The sequence below is a fragment of the Rhinolophus ferrumequinum genome, chromosome 21 (genome assembly GCF_004115265.2).
Source record: "Rhinolophus ferrumequinum isolate MPI-CBG mRhiFer1 chromosome 21, mRhiFer1_v1.p, whole genome shotgun sequence".
NCBI classification, from domain to species: Eukaryota; Metazoa; Chordata; class Mammalia; order Chiroptera; family Rhinolophidae; genus Rhinolophus; species Rhinolophus ferrumequinum.
The window spans coordinates 48,212,461-48,232,858 of NC_046304.1; the positions used below are offsets into that span (position 1 = coordinate 48,212,461).

The window sequence follows — 20,398 nt, forward strand, 5'->3', positions numbered from 1 at the left end:
TGGTTGGGGGGGGGGGGGTTGAGAAGGTGAGGCACACAGGTGGGGGCATGGGGACAGGGTGTGACGCGCACACAGGCCAGGTGGGAAAATGTTCCAATCTTGGAGGTAGGATGCAAAGCAGGGGAGCTGGGCTGAAAGGATTCAAATCAGAGTGGGAAGTGGGGGGGTGACCAGACTGAGCACCCAGGGAGATGTGATCGCTGAGACAACAAGAGAAATGACAGTGGTTGTTTTTGTTTGTTTTGTTTTGTTTTGTTTTGTTTTTTAAGGCAGAAAGTGACCAATACTGAGTTGAAGAAAGAGGCTTAGGAAAAACACAAATAAAATTACTTTGGGAAAGAAAGACTGGACTTCCACAGGCTGGAGCCCCTAATGGGGGCCTCAGCTTGTGCTCCCAAAGTCAAGAACCGTGGGGTTGGCTGGGAAAAGAGAAGCCAAGACAAAGATCAAATCAGAAAACCCCTGTGGAGTAACTGTCAGGACCCAACGTCCTGGTGGTTGGGAGAATGACCACCACTGGCCATCTTCCTTCTGACTGACCCACGTGGCCTTCTGACTGACCCACGTGGAATAAGACAAACAAGGAAGACAGCTAATAGGTAGGGCGCCTGTTATGATCTAGACATTCTATTTGTGTTATCTCATTTAACTCACAACCTCCCCTGAGCACAGGGTGTTAGCATCACCATCTTACAAAAGAGGAAATCAAGGCTTAGTAATTTACCCAACATCATATCCAGACTAATAAAAAAAAAAAATCCTAACATTTACCAGTATTGTATGCTTACTATATCCCAGGCAGTGTGCTGGGCACTTAACCCTGTGTATTCTCTCATTTCGAGTCACAACACAGCAAGGATTATCTTTATTATCCCCATTTTACAGTTATGGACACTGAAGTCTAGAGAGGAGAAGGTCAACAGCCTGTGGTCATAAAGGGAAGAAACAGTGGAAGTCGGGTTTGAACCCAGGCCTTCTGGGTCCATGCTCTTTGCCGCTATCCTAGACTAACAGCGGCAAATTTGCAACATATCCTGTCCAGATTAAAGGCCTCCAGTGCACCGCACAGCACTCCCTGTCCCAGGCTCCGTAGGAGAAATAGAGACACTTTGCGACCACCAATCAAACATGCCCATGTTCTGAGCTGCCAGCTACCCTGGCTGTACTGACGCATCCCTATGACTGAGACTTACAGCCTGAAGTGCCACTGCTGTGGAGGGTGGGGTCTAGACAGCTGTGGGCAAATCCAGCCCCTGCAGTCAGTGGCTCCGTGGCCACATCCTGCTTTATCTGTAGGACCAGACTTCAGTCAGCCGCATTCCCGAAAGCCCTAAAATCCCCTGTAATCCCACAGTCAGTCTCGGATCTCCTGAAGGTCAGCAGGTGCAACCCACATGTTCCTCTGTCTCCTGGACCTGCAGGCTTTGAGCCACCTACGTGGTGGCTCTCCCTGCACGCGGCCTGTACACTGCAAGACCTCTGTGCCCTGCTTTGGACTCTGTGTCTAAAGAGCGGTGGCAGGAGCCCATGCACACTGCACCGGGTGGCTAGATCGATGCACTGTCACTCGGAACGGAAAGAGAACACAGCGCTGGCGTGGGTTCTGGCTTTGAGTCCTGGCTCCCACGCTAAATAACTGCATGACCTTGGGTGAATGACTGTACCTCAGTTTCCTCATCTGTGGAATGGGTGTTACCTGACTGACCTGCTGGGTGTGTGAGAGGTGAGAAAGAGCTCATCTGGTCTGGATTGACAGCGATGAGTAACAGTCACCTGTTTCTGGGCTTTCTCGGATGGCTAACCGCAAGGCTCCTACCTGCTGCTCTCCACACAGGGCTGGCATGCAGGTGCCTTAGGGATGTCGGGGCAAGGGGATATGCAGCAGAAAAGACCATACCCCCCAAAGCAAGAAGAGCAGCAGGTGCTCTGATTGCCTTGCTACTCAGACTCACCTTCATTTGCATCCGTTCTGGGTTCGAAGCACCTTCCCAGGTTGGCCACCAACCTCTGATTTCACCTGGAAAGAGAAGGGGAGAGTTTAACCAGGAAACGGGATAATGAAACTCACCTTCTAACTTTTAAAACGTAGAGGGAGTGGATTCTGAATGTCAGACAGCCTCCCAAGGACAGAGGAGTTTAACAGCTGTTTATTCTTCACTATAGAATAAAACTACATTAATTCAGAATAATGGGAGAAATCCATTTCTCATGTCAGTCATGGACATAAGAAGAATACTTTCAAAGAAATATAGGTTATCACCATAATAAACTAAACCTAGACTAAACTAAGACGTAAATAGATAGTACTTTTTTTCAAGTTACAATAAAACTTAAGTTCACAATGGACTTTTACTACAAAATCACCAACTGCCAGACTTCTGAGTTGTTCTGTTTTTATCGGGTCTTTTATTCACAGGCTACTAGGATGCCATCTGAGTTTTTCTATGTTCTGACCTTACGATAGGTCTGACTTCATTAAATGGGATAACGCATGACGGACATCGAGCTCTGTCCCCAGGCCCTGTCGTGCAGTCAACAAATATTAGCTATGCTTTTAGTAATTGTACTCCTCTGTGGCTTTCTGGAGAGTGAGACCATTCCACACCCTCCGTATAAGTCCTGAGCAGATACGCTGCGTGATCAGCGCAGATGCTTTTCCTGCTAAAACATTTAATCTTTAAATCCGACCTCTGTTCAACCTAATTCAGACACCAGGAAGAGTAGTATTTCAAAAGGTGTTTAAAGATAATAGCCTCATTCTAAGCTTCCCCATCATTAGGCTCAAAGAAATCACTCCAGACCCTTAGGTTGGCACATGAAAACAGAGAGAAGAAAGAAAAGGGGGAAAAACAATACCATCAGATTTGAAACAGAAAACTTGTAACCTTCACTCACAAGAGAAAGGATTGTTTGGGTGGCGTTTTGTTCTTTCACTGGCTGTACACATACATCATCTCGGGGCTCAGGTCCCTCCAGTGCTTTCTAGAGTTACTGAGGACAGGGGCTGGGCCGATATTCTCCAGCCACCCCATCAACAATGCCCACCGCCAGATCGGGGTCCCCTTGTGCTCCAGCACCCTGTCCGCCAATCCTGGGGACACATGTTTGCCGGGCCCGGCTTCCTCTACCACGCCCATGAACTAATTCCAGGACCAAAGTCGAATGCAATACAGAGCTCCTGACTCCAGGGCAAAGAATTCAACCATTTTACCTCTGATGAACCTTGTGACACTTGGGACCTAACTAGACGACTCACAAATGCTAGAAAACTCATCAAAAAGCAGCAAGCAAAAACCACAAGACACCCTACGATAACTCCCAGGGCACCAAAATGGATTCCTGTTCCCATGATTACCCCACACCCAACCCATGTTCAGTTTATTAGGTGGAAAGCATCCGATAAACTCATGCAAACTACAGCCGAGACGAATGGAAATGTTTGCAGCCTTACCCTTCCAGGGGAGATGGAAAATACAACAGAAGGAAATTGAAACTCGCCCTGCCTCCATGATGTTTCAATCCAGCCAATTAGTAGCAGACACTGGGGAAGGGGGTGGTGGGAGACTGGAGGGGGTCTTCTTTAAATCCTGTGGTGGTGGGGAGAGAGGGTTCTTCCAGCCAAGGTCCCCAGACTTGGATACTCACTGAAATCACGGCCCCCGCTCCCCTGGGCCGCTGGAAAATCATGCTGAAGCCTGGATCCCACCCTCAGCGGTTCTGATTGGTACAAAGTGAGGTCTGGGCACTGGGTTTTAAAAAAAATTTTTTTAAGTTCTCCGAGTAAGCCTCCTATGCAGCAAAGTTTGAGGATCATCTGGAGATCTTGTTAAAATTCAAATTCAGTGGTCTGGGGTGGCAGCCTGAGAGTCTGCATTCCTACCAAGCTCCTGGGGGGACCCAGTGCTGGTGGTCCATAGAACACACTCTGAGTAGCAAGGGCTTAGAAGGGATCCCCTCAAATACCCTCCGTACGCCCCCTCCTCATAAACCTCAGGAAAACTGACCCCAGCCACTCTCCTGCCTGAACTTTCCCCTCCTGGGCTGGAAACCACCACTTCTCCAGAGGCCCTGGGGACCCGCCCAGCTGACTTCTGGAATGCCAGGTGGATGAGAGAGACATTACTCACATCCCAAGAGATAGCTGCCCCCTCCCCTCTCTCCTATAACCCAGTTCTAGGCAATCCCCTTAGAACCACTGCACTAAACAGAAACAGTTTCTGCTCTGTTCCTTAAGACAAGCAGGGGTCTGTCCGCTTTTCGCGTTGGCATGGCCATCCAGGGCGGGCGGAAGATGCTGGGCCTCCTGGGTGCCTCGGTGGGCCCTGGGTCCTGCCTCCTTGCCAATGGCTGCACACACATCTCCCGCTGCCTTTCCCATTCTCAGTGTGGACAACGATGGGACACGGAGTGGATGTCACTCCCCCGTAAGCAGGCCAACATCAGCACGCCACCCCTGTCGCCAAACCTCTGCGGGAGGCCAGAGACTGCAACGGGCTACCCACAGCCTGTCCCCGAAGGTCCCTTCCCTTCCTCCCACACCCCCACCCTGACCAGTTCCTCCCAGATACCTCCAGGGAAGCCTTGAGCCAAACCCCACCTACCGGTTCTCAGCCCAACCACCTCCAACCAAGACGGAAGGGACTGCTCTTCCTGGATACCTTTGACTGAGGGACAAAAGGCCCGGCAGGTGAGGCCACAGGAAGACATTAGCCTGGCGTATGTCCCATCCCACGTGGACTCGATGACTTCTCCAAAGAGTGCACCACCTACGCTGGGAGCCGAGCTGACAACACAAGGCCACACACTGCAGAAGACCAGGGGGTAGAAGGAAAAATAAGTGGGATAAAACAGGGGATTTCAACCCTTTACAGGCAAGAGTCCCACCAAAACCAGAGAGGGCTGGTTGCTACAAAACAGGCCAAGCAGCTGTCAAACCACCGAGTCCCATGTCTAAGAACCTACCCTAGGCGGACACCCCCACAGGTGAGTACAGGAGGCAGTGGCCCAGGACCCACCGTACTTTGAAGGGCCCACGTTCCAAAGGTTCTCATCTCGTTTAGAATCAGAAGGAATAAAATGACTGTAATATAAACGCCTATACAGCCACGAATCCAGCCTGCATTATATTCATCCTATACCACTGCAGTCGTAAAATAAAACATAATTTTTAATATCTTCTTACTTTTTTAATGGAGGAAGGGGCTCATTAAGACAAACTTGCCTACGGTCACAAGCATGATAATTCATCCCCAAACTTGCCTGCTTCCTTCCAATCTGTATTCAGACCCTCTGTTGGTGCCTCCGCTGACCCCACTGCCCCCTGAAGCTCTTTCTGGAAGACCCCCACCCCAGCCCAAGACCCTCCCCCATCCGATGCACCCTTTGACTCTGGTTCTGTCGCAAGCATGTCTGTTCCATCCTGGTGTGTTGGGCCTGATTCTGAACAGGCAGCTGGGCCAACAGCTACCACCCCCGCCTGTGTGGAAGCCGTACAGTCAGGCAAAGGCTCTCTGAAGGCCCAACACACACACTCAGCCCCCTGCAGCATAAACACCGAGCACACATCACACCCAGACCTATAAAAGATAATTATACAATCTGATCTGGCAAATGAGAGCCATAGAACTGGCTAATTCGTACAATGAATTCGAGGGTTGAATCAGCAGGAAAAATTAACCTGGATCTTTATTGGGATTTGCCCCCAGGTCAGGATTAGGGTTTATTTATCTTATTTTCTTGCTGAGGGAAGGCTGCCTTCTCTGCTGTCTGTCCCTCCCTCTCCCCACCCCACACTGGTTTGGCGTTTAGACAAGCAAGTCGCCCAGTGATCTCTCCCACAAACTACCCAACTCCAGCTAAAATTAAATAAAGCACCAACTAGGAGATATTAGACAGATAGATAGACAGATAGATTCTTCACAAAGGAAAAGTTGAGGCGTCCCACACCCAAATCAAGGGCTTCATTCGTTGGCACTAACTCAATACAGGATAAACAAGAGAACTGACATGCCCAGATGACAAATTTATCTCCTGTTATTCTGGCCCAACTCTGAAATGTTTACTTGGAGAACACTCACATATACACAGGTCTCTACTATCTCTCCCCCACCCCTCTCTCTGTCTCTCTCTCTCTTCCCTCCACTTCCCTCCCTCCCCTCCCCTCTCCAAGGAGTCTTTCAAGAGAAGATGGCTATTTGCAGGAGTTGGTATCCATCACTTAAGCACATTAAACAGCTAGATCAAGGAAGGGCAGTCACCACAATGCCAGGACAAGCCGACCCCACGCAAGGCTCATCCTGCAGCGAGCATTTCCCTCTCATGCCTTTTGTACCTTTCTGCGTGTGTCCCCTGGGGAGGACACCTCGCCACCCAGACTCCCAGGTCAGCGCTGCAAACGATCACGTGCCCAGGGCCTGAGAGACGAAGCCCTGGTCAACGCAGAGGCATTCAGCTTTGCCACCTCAGTCAAGTGCAAATGCAGGTGTCTGAGAAACGCAGCTGTGAAAGATGCACAGACCTAGGCAGTTTTCCCTACAGTTAATGCCAACCGCGACCTACCTAGGACATTTTTTAAATGTGCCTCTCTATGAGACTGACCCGGCTCAAGGACAAAGTGTATTCTGTCCTAAGCTTGTGGGTGGGGCCTGCAGCACGTTTGTTCTTTAATCAAAGTGGCAGGGGAGCCAAAGCCCACCCTGGATGAGGAGGTGTTGTACATGGGCAGCCTCACCTCAAAAATCTATGGAGGGAGAGAAGAGAGAGAGAGAGAGAGACAGAGGGGGAGAGAGAGAGAGAGAGAGAGAGAGAGGAGAGGGAGAGAGAGAGGAGAGGAGAGAGGGAGGGAGAGGAGGAGAGGGAGGGAGAGGGAGGGAGAGGGAGGGAGAGGGAGGGAGAGGGAGGGAGAGAAACCCAAGGATGATGACTTTATGGGAAAACAAGCCAGTTTGAAACAACAGCCCTTGACTTAAAACAACGGCCACGTGGTGTCAGTGGGCCTTGCCCACAGGGACTCTAGGTGACCCCGTTAAGCGTGGTGGAAGGGGATGCTGGAATGTGCCAACTTATTGTCGGCTGGATGGCAATCTCTGTAAAGACGTCTAGCCAAATCTCAGACTCCGTTTGCATAACGGTTGAGGCGAACGTGCACTTTTTGGAAGGAGATAAGCACCCACTCTGTGCCCAGGGCATTGCGGAGTCTTAGAAGGAGGGGGGAGACGGCAGTGAAGAAAAGGGTCCTTCTTCCTGAGCAGGGATGACGGTGACAGGATGCATTCTGGGCTGTCCATGCCATCCGTTCTGGGTGTGGGCCACGGGCGTGGAAGACAGAATGCCAGGCAATCAGTAAGAATGGTGCCGATGCACGGGAGGGACTAACCCTCAGCACGTCGGTAAAGGATCAAAATCATGTCACACACGTATGGGGTTCAAGAGTCAAAGAGCCCAAGTCAAAAATCCTAACTTGGCCACTTACTAGCTGTGTCGCCTTGGACCCCTGCCTGGGTATCCATTTTCTCACCTGAAAAATAGGGAGAGCGGTCGTGAGTGTTCTTTGCCCCGGGTCACCCTTCCACGGCCGTCAGCCACCACCATTGCTGTTATTTCTATTTGAGGATGTAAGATAGCACCATGCTTGTCCCCGTTTCACAGGCTGGTGGTCGGTACTAAGGTAAACCATGCGTTCAACAGCGTAGCATATTCCCTGGCCCGTAGTAAGTAACCAGTAAGTGTTAGCTATTGCTATTATGGCAAGCTAGATATCAGAATTGCATAGGTTCTCCAAACAAACCTAGAAGGAGAAAGCAAAAGGTTAAGAGTTGTCATCTCTGGGCAGTCAGTTCATGGGTGATTTGTTTTCTTATTGTTGCATGACTAAAGGAAACAGGCATTGTCTGGTGAAGGAAAAAAAAAAAATGCCACGGCGCTTTAAAAATAATAAAAATAAAATGAACGTTCAGCGCCTTGAACTAAAAATGAAAAACTATAAATGCAATTAAAAAAAACACACAGTCAAAACAGAAGTTGCAATACGGTGAAATCAAAAACAGCTTGGAAATCAGGGACAGAAAGCTGCGAGCTTGACCCAAAGTTGGGGTTCGAGGTGAGCTCCTACGAGGGTGCCCTTGGGACCTCCTGCATGACCCACAGTGAGGCTGGGAGACAGACACACCCAGAAGGCATGTGCTGCGGGGTGATCTCAGAGGCAGCCCTAGATTTCACTAACAGGACAGCAGCACTTTCCACTGAAGGATTCAGTCAATATTGGTTTGAACCGTAAACTCGCCCAAGAATCCTAACCCAGCTGACGGGAGGCTGCAGGCCACAGGGTTGAACAGACCTGCTCTGTGGCATTTTCCAAATACCTGTGCCATTATAGACAGACGTCTCTGATGACATTCGTGTTTCGGTTCAGGACCTATGGCCCTGAGTACTTCCCGGAGCCTGTTACACAACCCCAGGCTGGAAAAGAGGCCAGACTCCACTGACTGACATAACCCGCAGAGGCCATGCCAGAAAGAAGGGGCCTGCTGCTCCGTGTGATGCGGAAAAGAGACATGGATTTGAGCCCGACGACCAGGGTTCTCCTGGCCCACACTTGAGTGCCCAAGTCTCAGAGGCTTCCCCTCACCTCCTCCTCTTCCTTGTTTCTTTTCTTCCTCCTGGGTTCAGCACAGAAAGGGACCCTGAGGCTCAAGTCCTCAGCCCAGCGGAACTCCCCTTTTTTCCCCTCGTCCTTGAAGAGTCCTCAAATCCCAGACCCCCCCGATCTTCCTCCTAAGCCCAGTGTGCCAGCTGCCTACAGGGCAGGATGATTATTGATTCCCAAATAACCTCAAATTCTCCACGTCCGAATGGCACACATTCTATTCCCCTCAACCAGGCCGCCTGCGGAAGCTCCCCATGTCAGTGAACTTGATTTATACTCTTTGTGGCCCAGATAAGCAGCCCTCCCCAATGGTTCTCCATAGAATAGTCAGCACGCATTGTATGACACAGCCCTCTTTTGGTTGAACAGGAAGAATGAATGTCGGTATCCCTAGGAAAATGATACAGCAACTGACGTGAGGAAAGATTTAGAACTTGCTCACGGTCACATGGCTAATTCGTAGTTGAATCAACATTTGCACTAAGATCCTCTGGCTCCAGGGGTAAAGCTGAGAGTGACCTTGCCATTCTCCACCTGGGCTCCTGGACTTCAGACTTGCCTGTTCCAATCCATTCTACATTGTCCTCCCAGCTGATCATTCTAAAATATCAGTCTGCTCTGCCAAACTCTGCTCAACAGTTGTCCCTGGCTCCCCCCTGCCTTCCATGCACAGACCAAACCTTTCTGCCTGAAATCAGAGGCCATTTGCACCCCGATCTTTCCTCTTCTCTCCCCAGCTGTGCTGTGGGACTTCTCTGTGGGCATCTGATCTAACCCTCACTCCCCACTTGTTCTACCTCTCCCCCACACCTTCCCTGTAAGCCCAGCCCAAATCCCACCTCCCACAGAAGCCACCTGACTTTCCAGTCTTCCATATAACCAGCGATGGCCCACATATGCACTAAACACAAGGCAATGGAGGTGGACAGGTTATCTGTCCTCTCTCCCCAAGGAGATCTTTCATTTTTTTAGGGTGGGCCATATGCCTCATGTGTTTGAATTCCTAAAAGCCTAGTGCAGCATACACACCACTGATCAGAGCAGCCAGGCTACTGTGTACGCTCTTTGGCCCGTCGCACTGTGGAAATGTAGATGGCAGACCTCAACAGTGGCAAAGCTCTCTCAAGATCGCTAAGCCAGAAAAGCTGGACCTGCTGCTCTTGGAGGCTTTCTGCCTCTTGAGTCTTACGCAGTCCATCTCCATCTGGAGCTGCTAAAACTGGTCCGATGTGGAGCTATCCCCTGGATCTTCGTTGAGCAGAATCTCTAACATGAGCCTAAAGACAGAGCCCAACCCAGTGTGCTTTAAAAAAAAGAAAGATCGAAAATTTACAAGCCCGTCAGGTTTTCTCCTTCAAACCACATCTTTGCCTCTAGGGACACCTCAACACGGAAGGGGGCGTCCCTGGGGACCGCTCCCAGTCTGCGGAAGGCTGACCCACAGACGGTGTGATGGGCCCAGGTCCCCCACCCTCCCGCCAAGCCTTGGCCCCTGTGTGTGGGTTTCACCACGTTTAAATGGAAAGTAGAATGCTCAACTCAAAAACACTTTTCCAATGATATTTTAAGGAAAAATGAGATCACAGAAAACCAGGGAGGTAAATTTAAATGGTGTGACCCCCAAGCAACATTTTTTTTTTTCAAAGAATTCCCTGAAAGGCTTGTTCACCAGAGTGGGGGGGGTGCACATCTGGGGAGACCTTGGCCCTAGAGACCACCTGGGTGGCAGCGACACTTATGCTAACGTGAAAAACTCCCATGATGCTACATACGCCCACACCCTCACACCAAACAGTCTTCTCCTCCCTGAGATGCAAATGGGCCCTGAGGTCCCTTTGAGGTTTGTGAAAGCGTCCCACAGCCCCCTTGCCAGCCAGGTCAACAGTCTGCCTCTGCCAGAGATACCAAATGTTTCCTAAACCCACCCCAAGCCCAGCTCACTGAGCTATGAATAGTTATTAATGCTAACTTGGGGCATTAATTAAAAAATGTTCAGCCAGGCAAATTCTCATACTTTTAAAAAGTCATTTGGGTAATCGCCTTTCCATGCCGCAAACTTTCCAAACGACTGACAGGTTGACATTTCACAATGTTGTTTGTTTTAATCAAGAAGGGGGAAAGAGGCAAGGTGGTGCCCAGTTCATTTTTCAGGGGCTTTGATTTATTGATTGGCAAATCCCCACTTAATAGCTAGCTGTACAGCGAGGCTGGGGAAGAAGGAGGCTGCCACCTCCCGGAGTTGGTGTCTGGACTGGTAAGCGGGGAAGTGGCCCCAGGGCATTGGCACAACCCCTCTTCCTTCCTTCTCCCCTTTATCCCAGTTTTTCCCCTGGGCCACACTACAGATCCTCCCAGGCCCTACTCCAGGCTGCTCCCTACCCCCACTCATGCCTCTCTCTACCAGAGAGAGGGGTAGAGAGAGGCATTGGGTATCCTGAACCAGTACCCAATGGGGGAGGTGCTACTTCAGCCAACTTAGAAGTCAGAGGGCAGTGGGGACTAAATTCTTAATGGTTCTCAAACTTCTTTCTCAAAGCAGCAGTACCCACAGTCAGGCTGGACCGCAGGAGTTAGAATCCCACTTCCGCCATTTATAAGCCTTGGACTTCTCAGGGCCCCAGTTTCCTCATCTGTCAACAATTTGGCTAACAGCAGCACTTACGTAGAAGGCTACTTGGAGGGTGAAATAGATTAATAATGGCAAAGCACTTACAATAGTGTCTGGAGCATAATAACTGCTATATATGTGTTCACTTAAAAGCCTGTCCTCCGCCCTAACGAACAGGATCCTGGCTGATGGGCGTGTGGAGGGTGGGCCTTGCCAAGTGTTGTGAGGGGGGCCGCAGAGGCCCCCCAAGGCCCAGCGGATCTCGGGGCACACAGTTTGACAATTTTCTCAATTTTCTCATTCTCAGGACTGAGGACACTCGACTTTCCATTAGACACCATAAGCCTGCCCACATCACGAAGTCTTTTATGGAAAGACAAATGAGCCATCCTGGGGAGGCTGCATGGGGTCCTACAGCTCCCTCTCTAGGTCCCCCCACCCAGAAGTGGCCACCACACTCCCCAAAAGGAAGGAGGGGTTGTCTTACGGGAAAACCATCACAGAGCCTTCCAGAAACCTTATAACAACAAAATAACCAGACACAGGCAGGCAGGGACCTTATCTAAAATCATGGCACATCACACGGGCATTTCAATACAGATGGAGCACCTACTGCATGCTAGGTATTAGACCAGGTGCCAGAAATACAAAGCAGAGATGGCAGGGCCCAGAATCCCCAGAGTCAAAAACCTCGTAGGAGAGATGACAAAAACAACTGATGCTCACATTTTATGATATGTCTTATAATGGGTTATACATGTATAGTATATATTGTATGATGTGATATGTTAAATATTATGTGTTTTATATGTTTTTAATATTACATATGCTATATATTATATGTATGATGTATATAATATGTCCAAAGTGCACAGTAAGGCTGGGGGAGAAGGTGGCCCCCCACTCCCTAGTGGTGGGTTGAGAGCATCTGGGACATGGCTGCTGGCCCGTTTGTCAGAGGGTTAATTTGGCTTGGTGGAGAGAAGGATGTTGGGCCTAGCTGGGTATGAATTACAACTCTGGTGCTTTTTACCTGTACAATCTTGGGCACCAGGGTTTGGAACACGTTTTGGAGCATCAGCAAAAAAAAAATAAAAAAAATAGTCTAATGCGTAGATACCCCCAGGGCAGGCAGGCAGTAAGTGATCAATTAATTGCCAAAGAGAGAAAGCAAGACAGCTTGGCAGAGGTAGTGTTCGAATGAGGCCGCCGGGAGGGGCTTGGCTGAGCTCAAAGTCAGACGAGCAGGCGAGAGGCCCTCCTGGGAGTCCGGGGAGCACAGCCCCGACCCTGCATTTATGCTGTTTTATCATCGGCAAAATCTGGACCATCGTTCCTCCTCCTTCCTGTCTCCCTGGGATGTCTGGGGACACATGAGAACCACGCTGGGGTGGGGGTGGGGGTGGAGATCTGTGATTTCAGAAGAAAGGCAAGCCGTGAGCTGAAAGGTTGATTATTTTACTTGTGGAAGCCATGTGTGGGCAATGGTTGTGGGTTTCTCTGGGTTTATCAGAAAATCCTAACAGAAAAGAGGTTATTTAACCAAGGCCAAGAAAGAATGTGCAGATATTTTAAAATATTAAACGGGATTCCTAAAGCCCCATAATATGATGCCTCCTTTTCCAGGCTTGGCTGATTTTAAAGCCTTGAGCTGTGACCAGGACCCGATAAATCAGAAAGTTATTATTGAACTTGGCTCTCCTGGTCCCACGTGGCGGGCCCCTCTCAGGACCCGGCAGCCAGGGAGACGCAGCCTGGCACCTCACACAGCACAACACCACCAGTTTCTGGGTGGTGGTTGGAGTGTGATTTTTCAGAGACAGTTCCTTCACCGGAGAATTGGAGGTAAGGCAACGAGGAGCCTCCGTCATCACATTCCAGGCTTTCGATGAGACCCAGGACCTGTCGGGACTTGGGCTGCATACTTGCCATCCCGTCGACAGATGCGATTAACCCAGAAGGAAGGCTGGGGGATATGGAGTGCAAAGCAGCCTGTGGAACCACGAATTCCACTAGGACACGAGCAAGCAAAGTTGGATCAATTTGTGGAGGTGAAGGGTCAAGTTCATAATGGGGGAGACTGGTGTACTGTTCCAGAAAAAAGCGGGTGGAATTTCAATTCACATAAGCATCAATAGAAGCTTTGGCATCACTGGTTTCCAGTATGGCTTAGCATATATTTCTCTCCTCCTACCTGGCCGCTTGGAGCCCCCACAACTCTCTCGTGGCTCCTTTCAATTTATAGCTGGGTCTGTAGTATAAGGTCTTAGGGAGCTGTCTTACTAGGATGGATGCCCCTTGAAGGCACGGTCCCATAACCAAGTCATCTTTTCCTGCTGCTGGATTAGTGTAACCCTTCAGAGTTTCTCACCTTAAGAAATCGCTTCCCAAAACTTGCTCTGTTTTAGACAGGGGCAGAGATTATTTTACTGTCCTGTGTGTGGGAAGATGTAGGGGGAGTCCAATTCTGCCACCATCAGATCCCAGGCTATTTCTTATGGATCACAGGCAAGATTTAACACAACATGGTCAAGAGATTGTCGAGAGACCTGGAGGCTGGAACTCTTACCACTAAATGGCTCAGAAGCCTCAAAAGTTAATGACGATAGTATCTTCCAACCCTTCCTTGGTGTAAGCAGCAGCTATTGAATAGCTTTGAAAACAGGCAGCATTTGCAATCAAGTAGAAGAGGCAGCAGGGAAAACGGGAAGAAACAGGAGCCAAGAGCCAACCAAGAAGCCTTTATCTAGAGCAGGGCTGTCAACCTCAGCGCTAGAGACATTTGGGGCTGGACCATTCTTTGTCGGGGGGTTGGTCTGTGTCCTGCAGGATGCAGGAAGCTTAGCAGCTTCCCCGATCTCTACCCACGAGATGCCAGCAGCACCTCCCACTTGTGACAAGCAAAAACGTCATTGTCAGATGTCCCCCGGAGAGAGGGGTGTACGCAACCGCCCTGGTTGATTACCACTGGACTGGAGTCAGTTCAGCCACTAATTAGCCATGGGATCTGAGGACTGTCAGAGAACTTCATGTCTCAGAGGCCTGAAGTTTCTCAGGCATGAGATGAGGAAATTGGACTCGATCAGTGTTTCCCAAAATAGGGGCAATGTATCATCCAAAGGTACCTGAGATAATGCCGGTCACACCCGGACGTGGCATTAAGTAACACTGAGTCACCCCGAGACGCTGCTCCCTTTTACAGCTCTTTCCATTCGGATCAACGCAGAAAGAACATCTCCACTCGGTGCTTCAAATCCTTAACACTTAACACCTCTGCAATTCTGGCTACTAGAACAGAGGGAGCAATTCTCAGGCTCAGAGCCTTGGGGAAGCCACAAAGTCAAACAAAATCTTTTATGATTTTGTTCACTGTATCTTCTATTTACATCCTGTGACCCCTGGATTCCATTTAGGAGAGTGATACAGAGTTTCCTTTTCAAGTATGTTTATTGAAGTAAAATATGAAACCATCTAGAAAAATATTAAGAAAATAGTAACACATGTACCAGTATGGCAAAAATCACAAAAGTCTTAGGATGCACCAGAAAGGTTAACTCTGCCTTTCCCCCATAAACTTCTAACTTACTGACCATTTTTTTTTTTTTGGAAGCCTCCTATTAAATTCAAGATTTGAGGTGATATTAATAATTTGAAAAATCCCTTAATCGTAGTTTCCTTTCCAGTTCTGTTGTAAAGGTGGGTCATTTGTCATCTGTTGTGGGTGGAATGGTGTCCCCCCACCGCCACACTCCAATGCATATGTTGAAGTCCTAATCCGTGGTAGCTCAGAACGTGACCTTGTTTGGAAAAGGCCATTGCACATCTCTTTAGTTAAGATGTGGTCATACAGGAGTAAGGTGGGCCCTTAGTCCAATACGGCCGGTGTCACAATGAAAAGGGGACATCTGAATACAACACACATACAAGGAGAATGCCATGTGAAGAGGAGGGCAGACACCAAGGTGATGCTTCTACACAGCAAGAACACCAAGGACTGCCAGCAAACCACCAGAAGCCAAGAGAGAGGCCTGGCACAGCTTCTCCATCACCGCCCTCAGAAGGACCCAATCCTGTCACCACCTTGACCTTGGACTTCCGGCCTCCAGGTCTGTGAGACAATAAATTTCTGTTGCTTAAGCCACTCTGTCCATGGTACTTTTTGTTATATCAGCCCTAGTGAACTAACACGTCATCTTAAATTAGTTTGCTAGTTTGTGACTGTAGTTTGCACTCCTGCGTCTCCTTGCAGGGCAAGAAATGCAGGCACACTTACCAAACAATTTGCGTTCATTTAGAGATGGACACTAATGACAAAGGAAGCTCCCCCCACCCCCCGCAAAACCAAACCAAACTCTCCACACCATCTGTGTTTATATGCATCTTTATGTGCTTTACAAATTAAATATGCTCATTGCTTTCTCTTCTCTGGCTACCTACAGTTGGTCAGTCTTGAGCTCTGAAATATAGGTGCCCAGCTTTGGCATAAAGGGAGGCCCCAGAGTGGAGGCAAAGGCAGGCCTAGAACGCAGGTCTCTTAGCACAGGTGTTATCAACTGGACCTCAGAGCCTGTGGGATTCACACTGTCCTCCCCGCCAAAAATGTCCTGAGCCTCTTATACAGACATTCACACCAACTGGGCCTCTCAACCAGAAGGCTCTGGATATCCGAAGATGCTTGGAGGAGACGTCAAAGTCCCTCACATGTAGGCACCTGAGAATTCATGACCAAAGGCAAATGCTGAATGTAAAGGGATGCTGTGACAAGTCACAAAACACATAAGCCCATTGAGTTCTTCTGCAGAAAGTGCCAACCCGACAGGGTCACTTGATGAGAGCCTTATAGGGGACCACGACCACCTGTCCTACAGCCAACAGTGGAGGGAACTAGTGAGTTACCCTATGCAATACCAAACCAGTACCCAGGACTTTTAGATACCTGCCAAGTAACCACAAGACGGCAACTCCACCTTTCTGGTTAAGAAAAATGCCTCTACAAGTATTCATCTCTGCAATAGCAACGACAAATCAACAGAACTCATGATCCCTGCTTATATTTTTCTTCCATCTAAAAATAAATGCATCGTAATCCCACACTTCTGGTCAGAGCTGTTAAGTTTGAGAGATCAATAAGCAGGCTTGAAGGAGAAATGAAAATCCTTTTGTTTCCCTTCTATGAAAGTAACCAAGTAGAAACCAGAGCCAACAAGAACACAGGACGCCAGAAAGCACAACTGCCCAACTGCAGGCATGGTTTAATTTGCCTTGTGGGCCATCCCCCTAGCTCCCATCCTGGAGGCATTTATTCAGATACTGAGTGGGCATCCGTGAGGTATGGCAGATGCCAGCTATGCTGGGAGCTGGGGCTTCATCAGTGATAAAGCCGGCACAGCCTCTGCCCATGGAATACACTTGTGTGTATGTCAGGCAGGGACACAGGTCATGAACAGGGAAATACAAACACTCGCTCCTAAATCATGAAACTTTGATGAACCTTGAGACGAGCCTTGAGAGAACACAAGACCCATGAAGATACGAGCCTGGGGAACACTCGCTTTCACAGACTGCAGGCATGACATCAAGGTAAGGTAAGACACTCAGAGAGCCCTGAGAGCAGTGCCTCTTTCTAGCACCTACCACTGCACTGAGGAACGCGTCAACATGTTTTGAAGGAGCCAAACAGAATCACGAGATTTTACCTTCTGGCCCACTGGGTTTTGGGAAGGCATTGATGAGGGCCTCCAGCATGACCACTCAACATTTTTATCACCGTGAGTGAAGCTCGGTTAAAATTTTTAAAAATTAAATAAAGGCTTCCTAATTCTTAGTCCCTCATTGGGATAACCTCCCCAACGCAAACCTGGAAAATCCCTAGGCTGCTAGGTCACTGGAGCTCAAAGTTCTCCTCTTCCCGGCCCCACCCGCCAATGGAAAAATACTGGCATCTCAGTAGCTGGGTTTCTTCTAGAGGTCCCTGCTGGGGACATGTCTGTGCTCCCCACCCATACCCCACAGGGAAATCCCACTCCACTGGGTTGAGTCCCAACCTCCCTCGCTGGCCCAGTTGGTTTCACACCCTTGAACAACGCTGCCCAAATAACCAAGCAGTCAAGTGTGGCCAGGAGCCAGGAAAAATGCCTTGAAAAGCAGTGAGCTCTTCAGATCCGATGGCTCGCAGCCTGACTGGGACACTGCCCAGGGTGGAGAACTAATGTGAAATCTGGTAGAGTGAAGGGGGAAAGGAACCCCCACACCCTGCCGCCTGCATAACAGCAGAGGGTCAAGTCCCATGGGGACCCACGGTGATCCTGAAGGGGGTGCTTCCCAAGTGTATGGCAAGCTCTGGCATGGAAAGGCCAAGGTGGGTGGTAGTGGGGCAGGGGTGGACACGAGACCCTCGTGCCTCTCTTCGTAAGATGACACACCTGACTGGCCAGGGCACACCTGGACGCTGGGGCAGGCCAAGCTCTCCAACAGTTGTTCACTGTTCCCTGAGCGGAGAGACCTGGCAGCCGCACTCCTCACAGACAGGGGGGTTTTTCTCCTCCTCAGTGGGCCACGCCTTCCCCAGGCACATATTCCCTCCGTCCAAGGGTTGCGTCCAAGCCCCAGGCTCTGACCACAAAAAGTGCCCTTTTCTTTGGCGGGCTCACCTCAGACATGAGGTACCAGGGAGCCAAACCGCCTGCTAAAAGGACATCCCCAGCACATTTCTTTCTAGTCAGAGGGTCCATGGCTGATGGCCACAAATAGCACATCCTCGCCCATCCTGGGGCCCCCCAGAATTGCTCCCTTGGTGCCTGCATTATTTATGGCAGAAAAGTAGTTACCTAAAGGAGCTGTTGGCTTATTTAGGGTGCTCTAGGCTGACCCAAAGCAAGTTGGGCAAAACTGTGGTGAGAGCCAAGCTGTTGAACACAGAGCGTCAGGTCTCGGCCCAGTCAGTGCTGCTGCACCCACCCAATATCTCAGTAAAAACGCAAAAAAAAAAAAAAAAAAAAAGTCAACACCCTTTCCCAGTGAGTGGGGGGAGACTCAACCTCCACTGCAATACTCCAATGCACTTTTAGGGGGCTGTACCCCAGTGGTAGGACAGAGGGTATTCTTCAAGAAAATTTAGAGGATGTCTTGTTAAAAAAAAAAAAAATTTTTTTTTTTTTTTTTTTGGGTCACACAAAACCTGGTTGTGAAAGGAAAAGAAAATGCCAGCCCTGTTTGACAGACAGCAGATTTATGACCGTTTTTTAAAGCCTCAAGTACGTCACAAGAACTGGCCCACCCACTGTACTGCCCCAATTGTAAACACGGCCGGGCGCCCGTTCCCGCTCTCCCCCTATTGGGTCTGTGGTCCTCCACCTCTGAAAAGCCCTTGTTTCCCTCCCTTGGTCTCCGGTGGGTTAAAAAGATGCCGGGCTGTATATCTACGGAGAGTCCACCATGGCGCTCTCCGAGCTAAACCTCCAAGACAAACACCGCCTGCTCACGCCTTCTCTGTCTGCAGGCAGGCCGCAGATGTTAATAAACACAGTTGGGGTTTATGGGCTGCCCATCCATTTCTCCATCCATTTTACACCCGACAAGTCAGGAGATGGTTTTTTTTCCCTTTCCCTTAACGTACGAACTCAGTAAACTGTTGTCAGGCTTGGCGATAAATTTATGAATTTTGGCCTCCAGATGTGGCTGGGAATAAAAGTAAACACAGGGCGTGAACAACTGCATTTCAGGTTTGTGCCCTGTGAGGCTGAATCTGCAAAAACTGGGGCTGAAAGAGACTCGTTTGCCCTTTTCAAGGAGACACCTGGAGATAGTTTTCCTAAAGGTAGGCGTGCTCTTCAGAGCAGGAAAGAGATGCCAAGGTCCCCTGGAAATTTCAGAGTAAGGATTAGAATGTAGACATTTGGACCCCTACTCGGAGTTACTCATAGTCTAAGCTCCCTCTGGCCTGGTAGGTCATGGCGGAGCCCTCCAACACGCCTGTTGGAGGAAAGTTTTCAGATCAGAAGAACTGAAAAAAAAATTCCTGTCATGAGATCGACTTTTTTGGTATCATTTATCCTAAAAGAATAGACAGAGAGGGGTTCAGAAAAGAAGCAAAGAAGCAAATGTAGACTGATAGGTCTGTCTATTCCAAACACGAACCAATAGGTTTTCTTTGATTTTGTGGGTCAAAAGACTGGTGGACCTTGAGCATCTTTCAAATCAGAAGTCCAGCTTCTTGTAGTTGAGAGGCAGGACAGAAAACAAAGTGCACATCTGAAAAGTGCAGTGTGTTATAACTTGGTATTTCTTATGCTTTTTCTTTAAAAGAAAAAAAAGAGAGACAGCGCTCTAGACATAGCGTTCGACTGAAGTGGAATACCGCATGTCTTTTTGGAGCGTATTTGCTTTAGCAAAGTAATAAAACAAAAATTCATAAGGCAAAGGTTTTCTTGGTAACAATTCAGTGGAAATATTTGTGAAGTCGTGACCAGCTGCACCTACTGAAGATGTTCCCCCTGGAAATGGCTTGGCAAGGGGGAAAATGACAGGCTGGACATGTGTATGAACGCGGGGGCAGTGGTCATTACAGTCCACCTTTGTGCAGTCCCAGAGGACAGGCCAATAAATCATCCCCAAACATTGAGGCAACATAACTAGATCCGCATGAACATTGGATCAGGTAAGCCTCTGGCAATTGTTGCTTTGGGGAAGTCATTAGCTACACACTTGGGACTTACGTTAAAAGAAAATGATTTGGATTTTACACGTATGGATTTTGTATCTTGTTTTGTTTTTTTCAATAAAACTTTAAGACAAACCTGAAAGATTTCCTCCTCTGGGTAAGAAATCACAAAATCATCAAATTATATCCTCAAGAAGACTCAAGAAAGATCAACTAGCAATTCTCTGCCTTTGTACTTTGATGTCCCTGGGGCCGCAAGGCATGCAGCTAGCGGACTCAGCTTGTAGACCTAAAGTGTGCTTTATTTAGCCTGACGTATGCTTTAATATTTGGGGGGAATTAGCTGATGAGATGTGAAGATGGGAGATTTTAAAGTTTTACATAAAAATCTGGATTTCTGGATGGTCCTGAAAAATAAGCTACATCAGCCTCACACCTGTATTGCTCCACAGGCACGAGGAGCCGAAGCTGAGAAGCAGCTGCCTCT

The 20,398-nt window shown here is 49.0% G+C and overlaps 1 protein-coding gene across 1 annotated transcript in view; it reads right to left on the reverse strand.

Moving 5' to 3' along the window:
• LOC117013225 (uncharacterized) overlaps positions 1-20,398 on the reverse strand; it is a 145,405-nt gene that overhangs the window by 19,636 nt on the left and 105,371 nt on the right. The window contains exon 3 of the mRNA XM_033090161.1: positions 1,953-2,017. Coding sequence (XP_032946052.1) covers positions 1,953-2,017 — 65 coding nt within the window. The remainder of the gene's footprint in view (positions 1-1,952; positions 2,018-20,398) is intronic.